General features: G+C 36.0%; 1 protein-coding gene across 1 annotated transcript in view; it reads right to left on the reverse strand.

Moving 5' to 3' along the window:
* Nucleotides 1-21,702, reverse strand: part of EXOC6B (exocyst complex component 6B) — a 612,716-nt gene that overhangs the window by 329,636 nt on the left and 261,378 nt on the right. The window contains exon 8 of the mRNA XM_047067750.1: nucleotides 17,201-17,269. Within this exon, the coding sequence (XP_046923706.1) occupies nucleotides 17,201-17,269 (69 nt within the window). The remainder of the gene's footprint in view (nucleotides 1-17,200; nucleotides 17,270-21,702) is intronic.

Raw genomic sequence — 21,702 nt, forward strand, 5'->3', positions numbered from 1 at the left:
GGATCTGACTCTATGGAGTCCTGGTATCAAGCATCTCTGGCCTGCCGTGCCATTACTATAGTTCTTAAATTCTAGGAAGAGAGTTCTATGGATGAGCCTCTTGCGGTGGGAGTAGACACTGTGACTCCCAGGTCACAGCCAGAGGAGTCAGTGGAATATAACAATGTCTCACTAAACCTCAAGTACCATTTTTCTATTACCAGGATAAACTCAAAGAATCTAATTCACTGGAACACACCACTATCCACAACACTGAAACACAAAAACTCTCCCTAAAGCCCAGAGTAGTGCAAGACCTCCAGCTGACAAAACAGCCTGCCCAGAACGGCTTGATTTGTCAGTAGAGCAAAGGGGGGGGAAAAAGAGGATGAAGAAGGGGGAGGGGAGGACCTAACATACTTCTTCTGCCCTGTTATTTCTACTCCCCACGACGACGAGACCTTTGTGAGTAGGCAAGGGAGTTGAGAAGAGAGAACTCAATCTCTGCAGTCCAGGCTGCTTCACATTTTTCAGAAATTACTGCATGTTCAAACAATGGAATATTTGTCAAAGTACAACTTGATCACCAGAATTCATCTGTTTTTCATAACCACATTTGACCTAAACTCTGCTGACTAAACAAGGTACCCTGTGTTTCGCAGTCTGGAAAATGTGGCTCCCACCGTCATTTTCAGACCGCGCTAAAACCTCTGGCCCCTGGACTACAGCCGCGTGGTAACTAAGTGCATTCAGATTAGGCCAAGGATGATGTCTGCTGGCTTCCCTTGTTACATCAATCACAGATTTTCATTTCCAATTCACGTTTTGGTTAATCTCTCTTTTTTTGTAGGTATCTATCAAGAGAGTGCAGAGAGAAGATCTACAAAATTTTTTATATTTTTCCCTATGGGCTAGGTACATACGTATAAATTCACATATATCAACATACATATGCTTTTAAGCTTTTATTTCAAGAGAATTCTAACTTACAGAAAAACTATACGAACAGTTTGAGGAAACACCCACGTATTATTTACTCAGATTCACCTACTATCCATACTTTGCCCCACATCCTTTATCATTTGCTCTCTTCCTAAATATTTATTTTTTCCTTAGCCATTTGAAACTTTGTTACATACATCAGATCTCTTTACTCCGAAATAGCTCATTGTGCATTTTCTGAAAATAAGAATAATTTCTTTAACAAGAAAATAGTTTCCAATTTCAGAAAATTTAACATTTTCCTAATCTACCGTCCATATTCCAGTTTTGTCAATGAATCCAAAAAATGTGCTTTAGAGCATATTTTCTTGCAAGCTCAAGATTCAATCTAGAACAGGGATGAGCAAACCACAGCCCCCGGGGTCAAATCCATCCTGTTGCTTATTATGTAAATAAAGTTTTATTGGAATACAACCACATCCATTCATGTACATATGGTGTCTGGATGCTTCTGAGGTATAACCAACCCGTAAACTCAAGTGGTTGTAACAGAGACCCTTTGGTCCACAAAGCCTAAAATACAACTGTCGGGCCCTTCAGAGAAAATGTTTGCCAATCCTGGCCTAGGACAATGCATTGCACTTAGCCGTCATGCTTCGTTAGCTTCCTTTAATTCAAAACAGTTCCTCAGCTTTTCTTTATTTCTTATGATTGACATTTTTATATTTGTATAAAATATGTATTTGTAAATATGTATATTTGTATATATTTGTTTCCTTCCTTCCTTTCAAACAGAATGCTTCTCATCTGGAGTCTGTAATTTTTCCTCATGAATTAGATTCAAGTTATATACTCCAGGTCAGAATACTACATAAAGTAATGTGGTATCACTCTCAGGGAATCTCACTCAGAGGCACACAATGTTTATGTAAGTTTTGATGTAAATTTTGATCACCTAATGATGAGGGTGCCCAATTATATTTTTGCCTCATTATTAATAAGTAATCCTAGGGAGACACTTTAAGACCACACAAATATACTACCACCTACCAAAATTTCCTCACTAGAGTTAGTAAGTATGAATGATTTGTGCCCGAATAAATCTCTATTTTAATGACTACAAATTGAAAAACCACGAAGAGTCTGAGATTTTATCACCTTGCACACCAACAAATCAGCGTGTGCCACATTTTCATGAATGCTAGCGGCAGGTACGAAACTGGATCAGAGACAAAGGACTTTATTACTAGTATCAATAGCAGCAGCTCGGGTATCAGCATTTATGCTTGCATCAGTTCCCAGAATCCCAATGTCTACAGGACAATGTGAAGAAGTCCAGGAGACACCTGCACATATAGCGGTTTGCTTTAAAGGAAAGGAACCCTGAGCATAGGGACCCAAGTATCTTTTTCCATAGAAAAACACGATCTTGATCTTCCAAAGCTGGAAACATGCCTGCTTCTTTCTCTGGCAGGAGACATTATCCCTACCTTACAAAGCTGTTGGCTGCACAAACATCCCTGAAAAGATAATCTGGAACAAACACAGACAATGCCTCTGCTCACAAGAGGTACAGGGATGCAAGAGACCCATAAGTGTCAACACTCAACATTCTACTATAAGAAATAAGACCACAGCCTTCTTCCCTATTAACATAGGGATGTATTTAGATTTTTACATGTTCATTCATTCATTCATATATCTGTGTATTGTTTTTTCTTTTTAAAAATTTTTTAATGTTTATTATTTATTTTTGAGAGAGAGAGAGAGACAGCATGAGCAGGGGAGAGGCAGAGAGAGAGGGAGACACTGAATCCAAAACAGGCTCCAGGCTCTGAGCTGTCAGCACAGAGCCCGACATGGGGCTCAAACCCACGAACTGTGAGATCGGATGACCTGAACTGAAGTTGGACGCTTAACCAACTGAGCCACCCAAGAACCCCTATCTGTTTATTGTTAATATCAACTTACGGTTTCCTATTTTTTCCCCAAAGAAAATACCCTTACTCAGAAATTTTCCCAATTTTGTGTTTTCCATTAAGATTTTAAAGCCTAGCCACTTTTTGCTACATTATTTGGTGGAAGGAATTACACATCTGAATTTCTGAATAATGGAGAAAAATCTAGAGGAAGAAATTATTCTTCTGAATTTCTGAATAATGTGGGAAAATTTAGAAAGACAACAAGTCAATTGCAAATAAAGCCTAGAGAAAGTGTCCTAAAGGCCCTCCCAAAAAATTGAATAACAGCTTAAACAAACTTAACAAATAGTCACTGTTGACCATTTAAGCCCACAACTAGTTGTAAGCCAAGTGTGGTCTGGACTGGACTATTCACTACCTCAATGATACTACTTTCAATGGCATCTTTTTATGTTACAAGAAAAAAAAATAGGCAGACAGACCATTTTCATAGAAAGTAACTGACCTTACTGTTTAAGAAAGGAAAATCCTATTCTTTTCCCAAGTATGACTATGATAAATCAGGCCTCCCTATAAGGCAGTTCTAGAAAACCAGACCAAAACTTTTTTGATAAACACACTCACATAAAATTGTTACACTCACGTGGTCACAGAATTGTTAAAGTATGTACCAAAGGCAAAGCTGAAGGAGAAAAGATGTTTTGAAAAGGTAGACCAAAAAGATGTAGACGGCCTTCCCACCTCCATCCCTACTTCCAACCATTATGGACAAGAAACCAGGTCCAGTCTCTTACTGATAGTAGAACAAAGAAAACCATGTGCTGATAAGGTGTACAAAGTTAACGTACCGATTATGTATCATATGAGGGTGCAATACAATATAATGAATAATTTAATGCTTATAAACGTGCTTAGAATAGCTCTCCACACATAAGCCACTTTAATGATGTTGACAACTGACGGAGGAAAGAACACAAGGCAGAGAATTTATATGTAGCTTTTTTCTTGTACGTTTATTTATTTATCTTGAGAGAGAGAGAGAGAGAGAGAGAGAGACCAAGAGCAAGTGGCCGGGGGGGTTGGGGACTTGGGATTCTCTCTCTCTCTTTTGCTCCTCCAGCAGGCTCTGCACTGACAGCACAGAGTCGGATGCAGGTCTGGAATTCATGAACCATGAGATCATGACCTGAGCTGAAACCAAGAGATGGACGTTTAACTGACTGAGCCACCCAGGTGCCCCTATATCTAGCTTTTAGTTCTAATTTGGTTACCTACCGATTATATGACTTTAGATGAGTAATTTAACTGCTTGAGGCCAAGGTTTCCCCTTCTGTGAAAAGAGATAAATAAAAGAAAGGGTAGGCAAAAGTCCTTCTTGCTCGGATATTTCACAGTTCTTAATTTCTAGATTCGTTATTTTATAAAAGTAACCTTAAGTGGGGGAGGGTTGTAGGAGGAAGAGCACAGGTGTTCTTGTACTATTTCTGTATCTGCGCATTTATATCTACACATGCATTAGTCTAGTCCCTTGTTCCTTCCTCGCTGCATTCTTAAAGAGTCCTTTTTACAATATAAACATTTAAGGATGGGGTAGGAGTGAGCAGGATTATGTACAAGCTAGAAAGCAAAATATTTCTTTAAGATTTAAAGGTAACATGCCAGGTACTTTTACATCCATTCTTTCATTCCATTCTCACAGAAACACTGTGAGAATTTTTTAAATGGAAAAAATTGAGGCTGTGAGACATTAAGTAACATGTCCTAAGATTTAGAATAGATTCAAGCTTATCTGGTTTGTCCGTAATTTTTTTTGTAAACACCATGTTGACTAGAAATCACTTGGTTTCTAATCTTAATTGTTTTTAAAATTACAACAGGATTCAGCATTTTTACGAAATATTGGATTCTTTGAAGCTACTGCTTTCCTGATGAACAGAAACAGACTCAGATGGAATGCAGCCCTTGCACTGTGGCCTTCCCACCTGCTTTCTTTCTGAGATACAAGAAAGATGCCTAAAGTTCTGGCATCCATGTTGCAAGTACAAAGGCAAAAACTACATACTAAAGATGGACAACTGGAACCGCTAAAAGAACATAGGTGTCTGGGGACAGTGTAGTGCCACCATACCACACTGAAGTGCTGACACCTGGACTACTTGTCATATTATAAAAAAAAAAAAAAAAAACACTCTGTATTTGTTTTTGTTTTATTTTTTAATGTTTATTTATTTTGAGAGAGAGAGAGAGAGAGAGCGCACAAGTGGGGGAGGGACAGAGAGAGAGAAAGAGAAATAGAGAGAGAAATTCCAAGCAGGCTCCAGCCCGACGTGGGGCTCTATCTCATGACCCGTGAGATCATGACCTGAGCCGAAATCAACAGTCAGACACTTAACCAACTGAGCCACCCAGGTGCCCCAAAACCCTGTATTTGTTTAAACTGTCAAAGTTGGGTCTGAGTTACAGGTACTCAAACACAACCTACACTGCTACAGATATCATCATTAAATATAATAAATGACCTCATTTTCATATCTAAAAAATATGTTAATAAATCTTACACTTTGTTTCAGGGCAAAAGGAAATCCAAAACCTAAACCAATATCCCATATAATAGATCGATGAACTTTATTGACCTCAGCTAAAACAACAAAATCTTCTTTGACTATGGCATAATAGCCCTTTTATAGGTCTCCATCGATTTTTCACATTGTACTTTCTGGAGGGATTCTGAACATTCATTCATTCATTTGTTTCACAATTGTTTGTTAAGTTCCTTCTGTGTCATGAGAGAAACACAGTAGTCTGAGATTTCCAGAAGCTCTAGTTAAAGACATTCAGTTAAGGAAATAAGAAGAATTCTGCCAACATTCCCTGAGGAAATCTCGAGTGCTACAGGCAAAGAGTCTGAGTTTCTACTCCAGTGTTGAGGTCCTAAATTACTTCCCCTGTAGATTGTGGTTTGAGTTATAAGAATCTGAAAAAGTAGAGAATCCACTATAGTCCCAACCTCGGCTTTTCCAAATCTCTCACAATTTAAAATAAATCAGTTCTATTCATAGGTTAAAAACAAACTCTTCATTACACCTGCTACAACCAGCCATATTTAATACATAGCTCCAATTATGGCATTTGCTTCTGGTTAGATCATTTTGGTATATGCAACTTACATAACTGTCTGAATGACCAAATTTCCTCTATAAAACAAAAGGAAACCCTTCCCCTCCATGTCCTCTTGTTCAAATCATGAGGTTCTGGCCACAATTATTCATGCCCCCCCCCACACCTCATAATATCCAAAACTACTGGGACAATGTACTAAACTAAGCATCCAGTAAAGAAGGCATTTCAGGGAAGCAAAAGAACCCAAAATTTTTACATTTAAAAACTGAAAATAAACAAACAAAAACCTGGCAGTCACAACCAAAACAGGAAAAGGAAGAAAAAGATGTAAGAGATCTGGCTGGATATATGAGACGAGGGAGAGAAGATTATAAATGCCAAATCCAGAGATCTCAGAAATGGGAGAAATTTGGCATAATGGAATAGAAAAAAATATCAAAAGGAAGACAGGAAATATGGACTCTATTTCAGGAAAGAGAACTGCCTGTCCGAAGGCATCATTATGAGAGAACATGGGGTCAGTACATCTGGAGCATAGATTGTGAGCAGGAAAAAGAGAGTGACCAGAAAGGAGGTAAGACAGTCAAGCCCAGGATAGAACATGGAAGACTGTTTAGACCAAGTTAAGAAGTTTACTTCATTCTGAGAACAATGAGAAATTAAAGTGTTTGAAACACAGTTTTTATATGATTTAAACTGTTTTGAAGGGGTGTTACTGGGTGTGATACGGAGAATGATTTATTTCTTGTTCATTTTGTCAAAGCTTAAAAAATAATTATGTTATTGTGGTATCAAAAGCTGTGTAAGTGAGACATTAGTGTTAAAAAAAAAAAAGCACCTTGAGTTTAATCTTTCCCAACACAAACATTATAAAATATAAATGTGAGCATATGTAGAAAAAAAAATTTTTAATCACTTTTTTTGCCTCTTGTTTTTATTCAAAGCCAAATGATACGCTCGGGGGTAATAAGGTCACCAGGTGAAAAGAGCAATATGACAATTATAAACAGTTAGATTACAGCGACTACAAACCAGGGCCCATTAGCCCATACTACAGGAAAGTTATCGCTATAAATGGCTTTTCCTGTGTCCTTATCAATGCAGCACACAAAGAATCTCACCCTCAGCTTTTCTCTATGATCTATGCAGTGTTTATGCCTATCTAACCTCCCCAGGCACTGGTGGGTCAGTGCAACTACGGGGTGGGGAGATATGGCAGGAGAGTGACGAGACCATCTGCGAAGTGTCAGAGATGGACTAGGAGTCACCACATATTTCAGGGCAAAACTTTCCACATTAAAAAAAATATCTCTAAAGAAAATACTCCAACTGTGCTCTTATTGCTTGGAAGTACTCAAGATCACCATGGAAGCAAACCAGAAAGCTCCCAGCTCTGTTCTAACAGTGTTAAGTTGGCCCCTCAAACAGTACAACTTGCATTTGTCTTAGAGAGGAGGGGGGAAGCAAATGAATAGTTCTGAGATGGGAAAGAGAGTCCATTTAAAGTGAAAATAAAACAACACTTACCAAAAGGGTCACGAGGAATAATGTCTAAAAACCAGAGCCTGAAATGCTGGCCACTTCAAGTTCTTAAAAAATAAATGTCAAGTACAGAAACATCGGAATTCCTTGCTAATATCATTGCTATCCCAAAGATTTGAAAATGGTGCCCACTCATTTCATATTACTCTTCTCAGGAAGGCTTTTCTATTAAAAGTTCAATATTCTTTTCTTATTTCCCAAAGACAATGTATATATTCCAAATAAATATGATGGATTAAAAAACAAACAAACAAAAATAGGTATCTTCAGAGTCTCCTACAAAGTGGCTTTTCCCTAGACCCATTAAATTATGAACTTTCAAGAGCAGAAAGTATCCTGGTCCTCCTTACCTCTTTCACTCTATTAAGAAATACTGGCTTAAATAAAATTTAACATGTTTATTTATTTATTTTTTGGTAGATCTTCTTAGAACATATTTGAATATACTACTGTGATCTGTAAAAAACCCAAGACAGAGAAATACAGTATACAAAGTTCTGGTGACATCTGAAACAGGAGCCCTCCTCCTCCTCCTCCTTTTAACAGATCATCTGATGAGCCTGGTGTTCCCTAGAAATATAGCTCCAGAAACAACTTCAGGAGAATCTAGATCATTAAGCTATGTGTCTCTGGCAATGCTGGAATTCTACATCCACAATTTCCAGTTTCATGTGACTAGTGAAATAATGTGATATTTCCCTCTCTCTGTAACACCATCTTTGGAAATGTCAAATGAGAATAAAAACTTACAAACTCTAAGCCCCTAGAATTTTACATATAGGCCTTTCTCACTTGTCTTCGTTTCTACCACAGGAGTTGTAAATGACCTTGCTTCTGCTTCCACCCAAAGCAAAAATTTAAATGTTCATTCAAGTGTCTCTGTAAAAAATTTAAAGAGTTTAAATAATGGATTTTTATCACACTTACATAAAATAAATACAAGTCAATAGTTTCAATGTTTAAAGTAGAATCAGGATAGGTCTTCAAAAAATAGCCTATAGCAAAGTACAATCAATTTTAATGAAAATTAAAAAACCAGTCAGCATTTGCTGTTAGGTCAATGGTCTACGAGAAACACTAGGAAAACTACCTGAGGTTGATGTCTGAATATCCGCTTTTTATTTGCCAATCAACTGTCCTGATACCTAAATGGAACAGAAAAGTTTTTCTATTTTTTTAAGGCAGTCTTATTTTTTTAAGTCAATAACAATTAAAAGAATCTGGCCATCAAAAATACACCCAGTCCTGCAGACAGATCTGCCTTAAGTCTGTGTTCCAATTCTTGCTGTTAAATTTACTTGATTATTAAATAGCAATAGTGCCTTCTGATAAAGGTACAGGAGTAAGAACTATAATATCTTACCTCAGGTGCCAACAAAAGAACTATTTAATGGCATGATTCAGAGTGAAGCCAGTCTCTACCAGGTGAGGTGTTCTCATATTCGCCATGTGAATAAGTCACTTATTTAATGTAGTCAAACTTGTGAAGTACTATGAGACTGTTGCACAAAGTGTTATATAAAAACCAAGACAATACTATCATAAATACACATATAAACAACAACCATTCCACTACCACTATTTGAAAGTATCTTGAAGTCTAACCTTAGAATGCCAAAACGAATCATTTTTTTTTTTAGTTGAAAATCTCAGTAATGTCTTAGGCTCTTCATGTTATGTATTTCCCAAGTGCTTTAATGTAACAGCCAGTTGCTACCAGAGTTCGTTAAGTAATTTCATTAAGTAATTCCTTTAACATCTCAAAAAATATGTCCCTTAAAACTGCTCATATCCATTCCTTTTTCCACTCTCCAAATACTTTCCTTGCTGTTATCAGTAGTCACAGGACCGTGGATTTTGGAGTTTCCTCCGGTGCCAGTGCAGACCATACAAGTAGATATCCTCAGATTAGAAAGGGAGAGATACATTCCAGTAAGATTCCTGCTTACCCCATCCCACCCCATGCCATTCCTGGCACTAGCAATGATCACAAAGAACTGTAAAGAGATTGTGGGTAAATTCTCGCCCTGCTACTGACTATCTCTCCAAATTATAGCCAAAAAGGAATATTATTAAAGCAAGCAAGAGATAAAATATCCTGAAACTTAACAAAATTACTTATGTTCAGGGAGATAAATTATCACCTATAGTCCTCATAATTACTTTTAAACTTTTGTTTGAATCTTCTTAGTAAAAGAATTCAAGGGACAAAGCTATTAGTTTAGGTGCTGAGGCTAACTTCTTAATAGAAAAACAGGTCACCAGCTTGCCATGCCTAATGACTGCCCAGGGAATGAAGATTTACGGCACAGAAGTAAGTTCACTTTGAAATATGCTTTTAAATTGAGATTTTGGCAAGGCTTCCAACTCTAAGAGAAAGACAAGTGGTAGAGAGTCCTTAGGAGGCTTATAAAAGGGGATACTCAAGTGGAATTGGGGTAAGCCATTCTGGGGCATAGGTCTGTAATCAGTAGATGTCTGAAGCCTAACTCAGCCTCTAGTTCCCTTGACATGAAGGATTCTTTCTAGGTCTAATAAGATTCAGGAGTTGAAGAAGCCTCTGAAATTCTAAGCAAAATACCACACGCCTGTACATATGTGCATTTTGTCTGGGGAAAGGGCTCACAGCTTTCATCAAATTCTCAGAGGCCCCTTGCCCAAGGAAGTTTAAAAGAAATACTGCACTTGCTAGAGCCTTTGTAATATGAATTCACCGCCCAACGACATTCTGCATTCCCTTATACCTCAGGCTGTTTTATAGTCTCCTTTAGTAATTGAAAGAGAATGAAATAAAAATGAGGTTCTTATGATTCATGTAATACTGAGAGGTTGCTGCTTACTTAAAAAATCCACATATTGCTATATATGCTATCCCTGGATCCAAGATGTCAGAAATCTTTAGAAAGGGCGCTTTTACTATAGTATAACACAAATGCAAAAAAGTACATAAATTAAAGGTATACACTGGGTAACATTCTTTCACCTAGGATTTTTTTAAATTGTTAATGAGCAGATAATGCAGATCACTGGAAACAAGAAACCACAGGAAGATAAGATCATAAATGAGACCCACACACTAGGAGTATGGTTGTATTTACAGGTTTGCTCCCCCCAGTCTCTTAATGACATCCAAGTTCCTTGATATGGGACATATATACAGTCCTTCAGTGATAGAAGGATGAGCGAGCAGAAAATTTGGAGAAGAGTCAGAAAGACGTTCCAGGGCACAGAGGAGCTAACAGTATATATAAATCTTTGTCCAAACTGAGTTGGGTTCAAGGCTTGGGGTCCATAAACATGGCAGACATCGCTGGGTTGGTAGAGTTTTCAAAAACTCTGTAAGGTAGCCTGGCTTCTGTCCTCATTAGACAGACAGCCCATGCATCTTTTTAACTACTACTACACTATGTACAAAAATCTCAAACTATTATTATTCCTTTCTCTTCCGGTAAAATTTTTAGTTTGTTACTTTCTCCCTTCCAAAAACATCAGCCTTGATGACTATAAAATGATGTTTTATACCTGCCCCTTGCCTGCCCATCTCTAAACTGTGTATGAAGATTTAAACAATATAAATTGTTTAAAGCAATTCTATAAAATATACCTACATTTGCCCTGCACACTTCCACTGCATTACTATACCAAGAACCAAGTCTCAATTAACCACTATCTGACCCTTGTTCACTTTCTTCCCTCCCCTCCTCCTGCCAAAGTTTGCCCTTCCTGCCAAAGTTCAGCACTTCCTAGAAAAGTCTCACTGCCTGTTTGATATTGTACTTCACTTTAGTCACCAAAGGAAGAATTTACAGGTGCTTGGCCCCATCTATAAGACCATGACCGAAATCTGACCTCCTGTTACAATACGTGAACTCCTGCCCTACTGATAAGGCTGGCAGATATAAGTAGGATTTTTCAAATAATCCTTTGGGAATTTATAAGCAGCACAGCCATAAAAGGGGGGTGAATGGAAGGTCGGTTTCACTAAAAATAATAAATATTGCCATGTTTATTCAAAGTGTGCCTTGTTATCCTCCAGGCCAAAAGTTCAGATAAACACTATTGTAAATGACAAAATATTAGAACTTTTTGTTACTTCTGTTATGATCCTTCCGTTGGACACCAATAGAACTGTTTTCCCTCGTATAAGTCCCAGCCCTGATATTGTATAACACTGCCTGAGGCTAGAAAACTGGATTCATTTGCAGGTCAAAAGGAGGGCAGTTATCTCTCAAAATCAAAAACAAACATTTATTGAGTATTATATACTGTTAATACTAAGTGCTAAGTGCTAAGGCTAAAAAAGATGAATAAAACATGGTACCTGCCCTAAAAGAGCTTACAGTCTATTGAGGAAAAAGAACACATATTTAGGATAAGATAATAGAATACAGTCAGCACTAACAGAAACAGTACTGGGTTCTATAACAATGCAAAGGGGAAGGGGGTCCACTGAGCTCAACGTGAAACATTAGGAAAATTTGCTGGAGGACACAAGTATGAAATAAGTAGGAGTCCGTAAAATAAAAAGAAGTGGGAATGAATACTCATTCAGGCAGAAGGACCAGAATGAGGAAAGAATGAGAAGCAGGAAATAGCATGGTACATTCAAAGAACTAGAAGCATTTCAGTTTCATTAAAGCAAAGTGGTAAGCAGCAGACAATATGGCAGACAGGACATGGAAAACCTTCTGTCTTTTGATATGCCATATTTTCTTCTATACTTCTATATTTTACTCAATAGATGACCAATTAGAGAATCTTAAGCAGATAACATATATCCCAGATTTGCATGATGCACAGATCACTATCATCACAGTGAGAAGGGAGTCAGGGATTTATACTATAAGGAAGGGAGAGCAGCTAGGAGAATGTTTTCAATAATCCCGATGTCTAGGACAATCATTTTAGGATAGGGGAGGATGAGAAAGAGAGTAAAACTGTATTTAGGAGGTAACATTTGCAAGGCATAGCGATTTAGATATGGTACTGAGAAAAACGAAAAGGTTTGGGTTTCTGCCTGGGGAACTTATAGAATGCTGTTATTGCCTGAGATCATGGTAAATCCAAAACAGTAGATTTTAGGGAAGGGGTGAGATAATGAGTTCATTTTGAAACATACAGAGTTTGTGCTGCCTGTGGAATATGCCAAAATGTTAATATTAACTACATCCGGAAATTTGAAAAAAATATTTATGTTACAAATCTTTATATTAAGCAATTCATTTTTAAATATCTTTGTCATCATTATTATGAAGAGATGTCCTTCACTATATAGTAATACATATTAGTGCTGTGAGAATGAGAAACAAATATAGAGAAGTAACAAATTACGGCCCCCAAAAAGCTATGAAAAGGGTCAACTCTAGAAGTCATATGTGTCTAGCCCTTCCTTTAACAAAAGAGACATTTTAGTGCTTAAAGTCCATCTAGCTCTGGAACAGCAATGTCCAAAAAATAAACATGTATTCCAGAAACAGAGCTGAGCTCTTACCACTGGTTGTACTTTTTCAAAATTAGGAAACACTATGAAAGAGGGAAGAAGCCTGTTTCTGCCATATAAACAATGTCTTATCAAATTATTATAAACCTTTATGAATACCAAATATTGCAACACTACAGAATATTAGCATGTGGAATTTATTTAAAAATTTTTAAACTTCTAGTTTAGGATGACATCGACTTTGTATATTTAAGAACGTGTACATTTAGAATAATTGATAAACTCTGTTGATGGCAGAGACTAGAACCTCTATCTATATGTCTATACTTTACATCATATACTTTAAAAAATACCAATAATGTGCCTAATAATCAGCATCAGAGACACATAACTCCTGCCAGATTAACAGCCATGTACTAAATTCCAATCATGTACCAAAGACGGAGCGAGGCACCATTGGAACATACCTTTAAGTGCACTAAGCAGATCGTTATTACCATAGCTCATATATGAGAAAGCTACGGTTTAGGTAACTTGCCTAACACCACACAGCTAGTGAGTGTGTAAATAAATTACTTCAGTACTCTTATTAACCACTATTAGAGTTCTCATTTGAAGAAAACTTGTCACATTTTCTATACCATAAAATCTTAACAAAGTTTAAAAAACTAACAGATACACAGTGATGAGATACAGTGCTGTTATATTCTAGTCATTCAAAGATTATAACTTCTTGGTAGGTAGATCGTAATTTTTTTAAAAGCATAAGTCCTTGATTTATTTATACATCGTTGCTCTCCATATCCATTTCATGCAGGACAAAAATTCAGTAAGTGTTTAGTGAATAAATGAGTAATAATGTTTGAGCTAGCATATGCTCAAACAAATGTACTGCATTTTCTTTTAGCTACCACTTACTTATTCATTCCACTAATATTTATTGAGTGCCTACTATATGCCAAGTACTGTTGTTGGTACTGAAGATATAACATTAAACTAAACAAATTGATATTCATACTTTTACACTATTTGAGAGGAAAAGTACACTTGACGTTGCAATTCTGAGACTTAACAAAAACCATATATAAATACAAAACAGATTAAAAATAAAAAAATAAAAGGAGTTCAATTTCACACAGTATTTTTTAAAAAAGCAGTAATATGTCCTCATTAAGTTGGATTTATCTAAAGAATACAGGAATCATTTAAGATCACAAAAATCTATCAATGAAACTTAATTAGTACATTCATGAGCTAAAGTATAAAAACCACAGAACTGTATCAATATATTTGAAAAATATCCAATAATATTCAACATTTATTTATATTCTTATAAAAAATTTACAGGAGCCTAGGAATAACTAGATAAAGAATATTTACCAAAAACTTATTTAAAACATCAGTTAAAACATGCTGTTAGAGATCAAAAATGAGACAAGGATGCCTATTATCACCTTCCTGAACAACAGAGTAAGTAATGATGATCCTGGTCACTACAACGACAATAAAAAAACAACGTGATATATGGATAGGAAGAAAAGAAGCAAGTCAGTATCTGTAGACATTATGAACAACCACACAGAAAATCTACCAAAAACCAAAAAACAAACCATAATAACTAATAAAAGAGTTGAGCAAGGTTGCCAGATATAAGTTAACTTACAAAAATCGAGAGCATTCCTCAATATCAGCAATTACTAATTAAAAAGTAAGGTAGAATATTGTAAAAAAAAAAAAAAAAAAAAAACACTGTATTTTGCTACTACTTAAAAAATGCCCAAGACCATTAACATAGAAACAAAGCTTAACTAAATAATTTAAAAGTAGACTTTTTTCTTCCATGAATACCAAGAATTAGCAGTAGAAAGTTGTCAATTCTTCCCAAAATATATATAGAGATACTTAGCATATGCCCAAGGTATTCCAAGAATCAGTGGGCCATATACAGATTATGTAGTAGATAGGACTGGTAAAACTGAGTTCATCAAATAAAAAAAATTAAGTTCGATTCCTACACCTCATACTATAACTACAGTGAACCCAAGATGAATCAATATCAAAATGTAATGGGTAAAAGTTAAAGTTAACATAAAGGGAATGCCCTATGACATTGGAATAGAGAGGGGCTTTTCTTTTTTAAACAAGACTTAAAAAGTACAAACTACAAGGTTTAAATTGATGGACTTGATTATATCAAAATCAAGGACTCCTGTTAATGAAAGATACTATGGCCATAGTGTAAAGTCTATGGGCAAACTGGAAAAAAGACATTTGCAACATCCTCCATTGTCAATATGTACAACATAAAAGGAATTTCTGAAATTTCTCTTTCCAGAAAAGAGAAAAAAACAAAACAAGGAAGGCAAAACAAAACTGAACAAAGGTCAAAAATAGGCATTTCAGGGGCGCCTGGGTGGCGCAGTCGGTAAAGCGTCCGACTTCAGCCAGGTCACGATCTCGCGGTCCGTGAGTTCGAGCCCCGCGTCAGGCTCTGGGCTGATGGCTCGAAGCCTGGAGCCTGTTTCCAATTCTGTGTCTCCCTCTCTCTCTGCCCCTCCCCCGTTCATGCTCTGTCTCTCTCTGTCCCAAAAATAAATAAAAAACGTTGAAAAAAAAAATTTAAAAAAAAAAATAGGCATTTCAGAGAAAAAAGATCTTAAATGATTGGGGAGTCTATAAAAAGCACAATGTTATCAGTAATCAAAGAGATGCAAATTAAAACAAAGAGACATCATTTGATATCCATCAGGTTATCAAAAATTAAAATTAAAATTATATATATACCTTCTGACCCAGCAATTCCAACCTAGGTATAGAAATCTTGGAAACTTACACCCAAGTCCATACAGGGGTCCTACTTATTACAGCAGAATGTTAGAAGCAATTTAAGAGTTGATCACTGAAGTAATAGACAAAACACAGCAAATGCAAACCATTTGTTAATAATCATGTAGAAGTGGGAGGCCATGAGTAAGATATATAGACTATAACAAGGTTAGATATTAAAAATAGGCTGAATAAAAAAATACAAGAAAAAACTACATCCATAAGATAACACCATTTGAGTAAATTAAAAACACCTACATATACAAAATTACTCTATATTTTTCAAGGATACAAACACAACCATTACCAGACATTAAACATATTAGAGATTGTATATTTGGAGATAAGAGTTGTGGATGGAAACAAACAAGATAAAAAAAATACAAGAGGGGGACTGATAGGAAATAACGATAATAGCGTGTTGTGTCACAAACTAAGATGAATATGATTTATTTAATTATTGGTACATGAGATTGAAAAAAAAATTACTTATTTTAGGTGCCTTGAGACAACTCAATCTATGACCTCCTCCATCTTTATAGAACAAGGAATGACAGATGGAGACAAGGGGTGGAGAGGGAAAAGAAGGGAAAAGAAGGGAGGGGAAAAGGAAATTAGCAAGAAGTGGGAGGATGAAGGAGAGGAGAAAAAATTACCAAGTCTTCCCAAACTAATGGAAATCACCCCAAAATACTCCAGCCATGAAGTCCATAGACCAGTGTCCCAAACTGTCTGGAGTAACAACTAAGTGACACTATATTAGATATATGAAGAAAGAAAATGTGTAACAGACTTAAGTAAGACTTACTCCATCATATTATAAAACAACCTGATAGAATCTTTATAGAACTTTGTTATTAAAAAATACCAATAATGGACTTCTCTCATCAATTGGTCTTTAATGATACTTTGGCTTCCTAGTTTAATTTTTTTATTACCTTTATATCTGTGTGTCTGCACGTAGGTGACTACCAAGATAGAGAAAGGGCTACTTCTTATAATACCATTAACACCCATAATAATTCCCCCCCCCCAGAGAGGTTTCTCTTTGCATAGGAGTAAGTGTCATCAGGAATAAAAAGATAAACAGTTTTTACAAATATTATTTTAATATATAAAGATAGGTTATTGTTATTTAAATAACTACATCATTAAATTAAGAATAGAAATCTGAGTGTGTGACTATTTCTAGGTATAATATTATTTGTTGATGACTGATAGAAATTAATGTTATTTGCTTAGCTCAATTACATGGCAAACAAAAGATTCAAGAAGAAAAGAAAGGATTCTTTTTTGTAATTAATACTCCTTAAATAATAGTTTCTTTTTTCTTACTCTTAATAATAAACAGAAAAACTATAAAAAATGAGAAAGAAGAGTTTTGAACTCAATATATCTCTTCATTAGGCAGAGCTAGATAAAGACTCACCAGGACAGAATATATGTGTAGACATCGATAAACAGGAGAGAAATCCACCAAATCTTGGGCTCCAGGTACCTGCAAAACAAACAAGATTGTCACAAAATATTCAAACAAAGCTATTAGGAACATTAAACTGCATTTATTTTTTTATTACTGGAGTGTAAAAAAAATAAAAGTCAGCTCTAGTTTCTAGGAGAAAAACACAAAACAAACAAACAAACAAACCATGCTCTCATAAACCCAGTTTGGGTATTTTAACCATGAGATTAATAACCGAAGATAGCAGCAAGGCTGGGACACAGAACAGAAGGATGAAAACAGAGAAGAGTAACAGAAGATGTCGCTGGCCCTGCATCTGCTTTTAGAGATATATTTCAGGCTATGGGCCTCCAAAAGGGATGAGAAGATGGTAACATGACTTTGACAATTTGACTGTATCTTCTTGGACACATGGTAGGCTACATAAAAGACTAAGTTTCAGGAGTGCCTGAGTGGCTCGGTCAGTTACACGTCTGACTCTCGATTTTGGCTCAGGTCATGATCTCATGGTTGGTGAGTTAGAGACCCGCGTCGGGCTTTGTGCTGACGGCACAGATCCTGCTTGGGATTCTCTCTCTCCATCTCTCTCTGCCCCTTTCCCACCCATACCCTTACCCACGCACACATGCTCTCTCTCAATCTCTCTTTCTCTTTCTCTCTCTCTCTTTCTCTCTCTCCCAAAAATAAACAAACATTAAAAAAAGAAAAAGAAAAAGACTAAGTTTCAGTGGTCAAAACCAAAACTTGCTGCACAGGATGAATTAAACGGCCTGCCAGCCAACTTCTGAAGGACATAAGAATTAGTGAATATTTACGTCAGCATGCAATCAAAATACCAGAAAATTATAGTACGAACAATGTAGACAGATTAAATCTAGACATCAAAAGGCAAAGTAAAACAAACAACATTAGGTAAGAACTGGAGATAGTCACAGTGCTAAAACTGTTTGGTTATGTGACCTGACAATGAGTAACTCACAATTTACTTTGGCCTCAATTTCTCAACTGAAAAAGGAAACTATTGCCTATATTGTTGACCTATAGGAATTAAATAAGAATAAAAGGACACAAAGTAAATACTGAACAAAACAAAATAAAGCAAAAACAAAACAGACAAAAGTTCATTAAAAATAATCAAAATAAAGACCTAGCTGCAGGTTTTACTGTAACACTGCTAATTGTAGGATTCATCAGAATATAAGCAGCAGGCACTAAATTGGGTTGAGCAGACTTGTGAATACAAAGTCTGTTTCCTCATTTCATCAAGCAGGATCATTTCTTCTTTGGTGGCATAGCTTTCTTCACCAAGATGCTTTTCCAAAGAAATCTACTCATTCTACAACTCAGCAGCCCAGTACTTTCTTGTCTCTCCAAAATCATCATCTCTCTACGTTTATTGGTTCAAATTTATTGACTATTTTGTTCATTTGCTTTGCACCCATGATAGCACACTAAATCTCTATGTTTAAGAATCTCTCAGGGGTATATACTCTGAAATCACTCAAAACAATCTCCTGTGAATCCTAAGTTTGATCATAAGATCTACGTCATGGTCCAAGCATATATTTATTAAAAAAAAAAAAAAAGCAATTAGAAATGTCAGCATTAAAAAATCACTGAGAAAAACATTTTATGGACAGATAAGCACCACGTATTTAAAAACAAAAAGATTAAAAAGCATGTAAAAATTAAGGACACTCGTTTTCATCTTAATGAAACAAAAAGAGGCAACAGATGATCATTTTAGGCAGTCTTATTTTAAATGGCCACAACATCAAAATATCTTTATAGTCTCCTCTCTTGAATTGCAAAGTAAAGATGTGAAGGAAATTTATCTTGCCAGAAAAACAGAGCCTACTAATGAAAACTACAACTAAGCAAAACACAAGCTCAAAAGATGAAAAATAAAATTATATTAATATTTAAACTACATAAAAATTACACATACATATGAAAAGAGATAAGAACACATGTAAAATAATTTTGATCTGTATAAGAAATGAAACTTTTATTTGAATGATTATAAAATTATTTACAATAAATTATATACTTACAAAAAGCTTAAGGAAATTTAAATAAATTTCAATCACAACTTTGTTCATATGTTCATCTTTACATAGTTTATTTATTTTGTTTTGCTTTCACTCAGGACCATTAGTTTCATTCAAAAGGAAACTGCTCCCAAGCCATTTCTCAGACAGAGGCCTGGCCCCTTCACATGTCAGGCCCATCCTTATAGAATGAACATCCACATTAGGGGACAGTTTCCCCTAAAAATCTGTGATGAGTAAGCTAATGGTGCCCCTTTCTAATGGGCTAAAAAGAATGGTTTATCTGGGCCAACCAAAAAATACATATATTTAGAGAGGACAGAAAGATTTTCCTGTCAGCTCCAGCAAATATTTACAACCAAACCTATCTTCTGTGAGGCTGTCTTGACATCATCATCCTCAGCTTCAAACAGTTTGAAGTGACCTGACCCGGAAGTATTGGCTTTGCTATTTCTTAGCCTCTGCAACCATAATCCAGTTAAGTCCTCCCCAGCCAAGGACTGCCTGCTTTGAAAGCGGTACACAAATCTAGACAAGAAAAGGAGCAAAATGGGGCTTTGGTTCACAAACTTTACCTCCACCCCCAAAATAGCCTACTATTTAGAAATCATTTTTCCTCCATGCTCCCTTCTGTGAAGAACACTAGGAACACTGCAAGGAACCAAGAAGAGTGCTGTGAGGAGAAAGGTATGTAAAGCATGCACTGACTCATGTTGCTTTGAGCTAGATGTGTTTTCTCTGCTTCCACTAATGAAAAAGAATCACATCTACTGAAAGGCAAAAGGAAGAGGGCAACATACGCTGTACGTGAAGGAATGCCATACGTTTGGAAGGATAAGAAATGAACTTTCAAAACTAAATAAATGGGAGTGGGAAAGAGAACAAAAGGCAGTTTCTCCTGACTCACATAAACGGGTCTGTTTTAAGGTCCACATTTTGCTCCCCATTTAAAATGCAAAATCTCTGTCAAGGTTGTCTTCATTCTTCTTCCCCTCCTGTTTGCCCTTCTCTCCCCTCAAGTGCAAAGAATGATTCAAGCAGGTTTAGATTTCAGCTGGGGCAGAGGGAGGAGTCCAAGGACACTTTCCTAAGCTAACAATGACTGTCCCTAATGGTTTCTGTCTCCTAACAAAAGCCATGACTCCGTCTTTATCAGCTTCATCTAATTTTTCCTTTCCAAAGTAAATAACACAGCCCTTGCATTTTACACATGTCCAAGTTTGACAAATCATTATCGACTGGGACTATAACTGATAAGAGATAACTTTGTGGTAGGACGTTGTCATTTCCTCTCATAAGGGCTTTCTTTCTGAGATACAGAAACATGATTAAAATAGTTAAACATTTCCTCTGCCTGGCAGTCAGGAACTCAAGACATTAAGATACTGGAGTCTGTATTTTTCTAGTTCAAATAGATCTATGAAGATACCAACAGCAGCCACAAACAGTATACTCAAGATTATCCTGCCTTTTTAACTAGTTGTTTTCCTTATGAATTCACATGAAATAATTTCATCACCAAGGACAGCAGCTGCCTCATTCCCTATATAGTTCCTGAATGGAGGGCATTAGTGCCTTCTGTCAACTCAAACCTCTTCATTATCAGAGAAGCAAATACTAGGTTAGATTTTAGATTCTGTAACTAAGAAATTTGTGCCTCAGGACGTGTTATAATATTATATAAGTTAAGATATTAAAATAACATAAATAAATAAGCTATCAAGAGAATTTAGGAGTGACTGGACTAGAGTCCAGTAGATATCATGAAGACAACTGTTATACGCTACAATTATGCATTCACACACCCATTAGAGGTCATGTATCACCAGATACCAATATACATGGCTAGTCTGTTTCAGTATGCTTCTTACATTTGTAGGATACATATTAATAGCTTCCATCAAAGCTGTAGTTTTTGTTACTTATTGTCTGTAGATTTTGTTAAATAGCATCATATCCTATCGATATATTAGCTATCACACAGTGCCACTATATAAGTGACAAAAAAGAGTCTGGAGGCAGAGGATGCTGTAAAATAAGAAAAGTAAATTCATGAATAGGATCAATGAAAGGCACCCTGACTTAGAATCAATGAAAGGCACCCTGAAAAAAAGTCTTATGAGACTCTGTAGACCATGTATTGGAGAAGATGATGTAAAGATTCAGAGTAGAAATGGACATATTAGATGGTCATAAAGAAAAGAAGAATAAACATTTCTGATTATAAAAGTTCTTGCAAAACAGCAGGATCTGACTTTTATGATGTTTTTCTTCTCTAACACATCTTTGATCTGACAATTGAAAATTGAAAGGTTACTGGTTAAGTTCTTTTCATAAAGAATAAGGAAAAATGATTGTATTTCTTAAAGAAAAAGGAGATTTTTATTTTAAAATAAGTGACATCAAGCTTTAACAGAT

This window comes from Lynx rufus, unplaced genomic scaffold, assembly GCF_022079265.1.
Source record: "Lynx rufus isolate CCGP_SWC_20201006 ecotype Redwood Valley unplaced genomic scaffold, mLynRuf1.p SCAF_8, whole genome shotgun sequence".
NCBI classification, from domain to species: domain Eukaryota; kingdom Metazoa; phylum Chordata; class Mammalia; order Carnivora; family Felidae; genus Lynx; species Lynx rufus.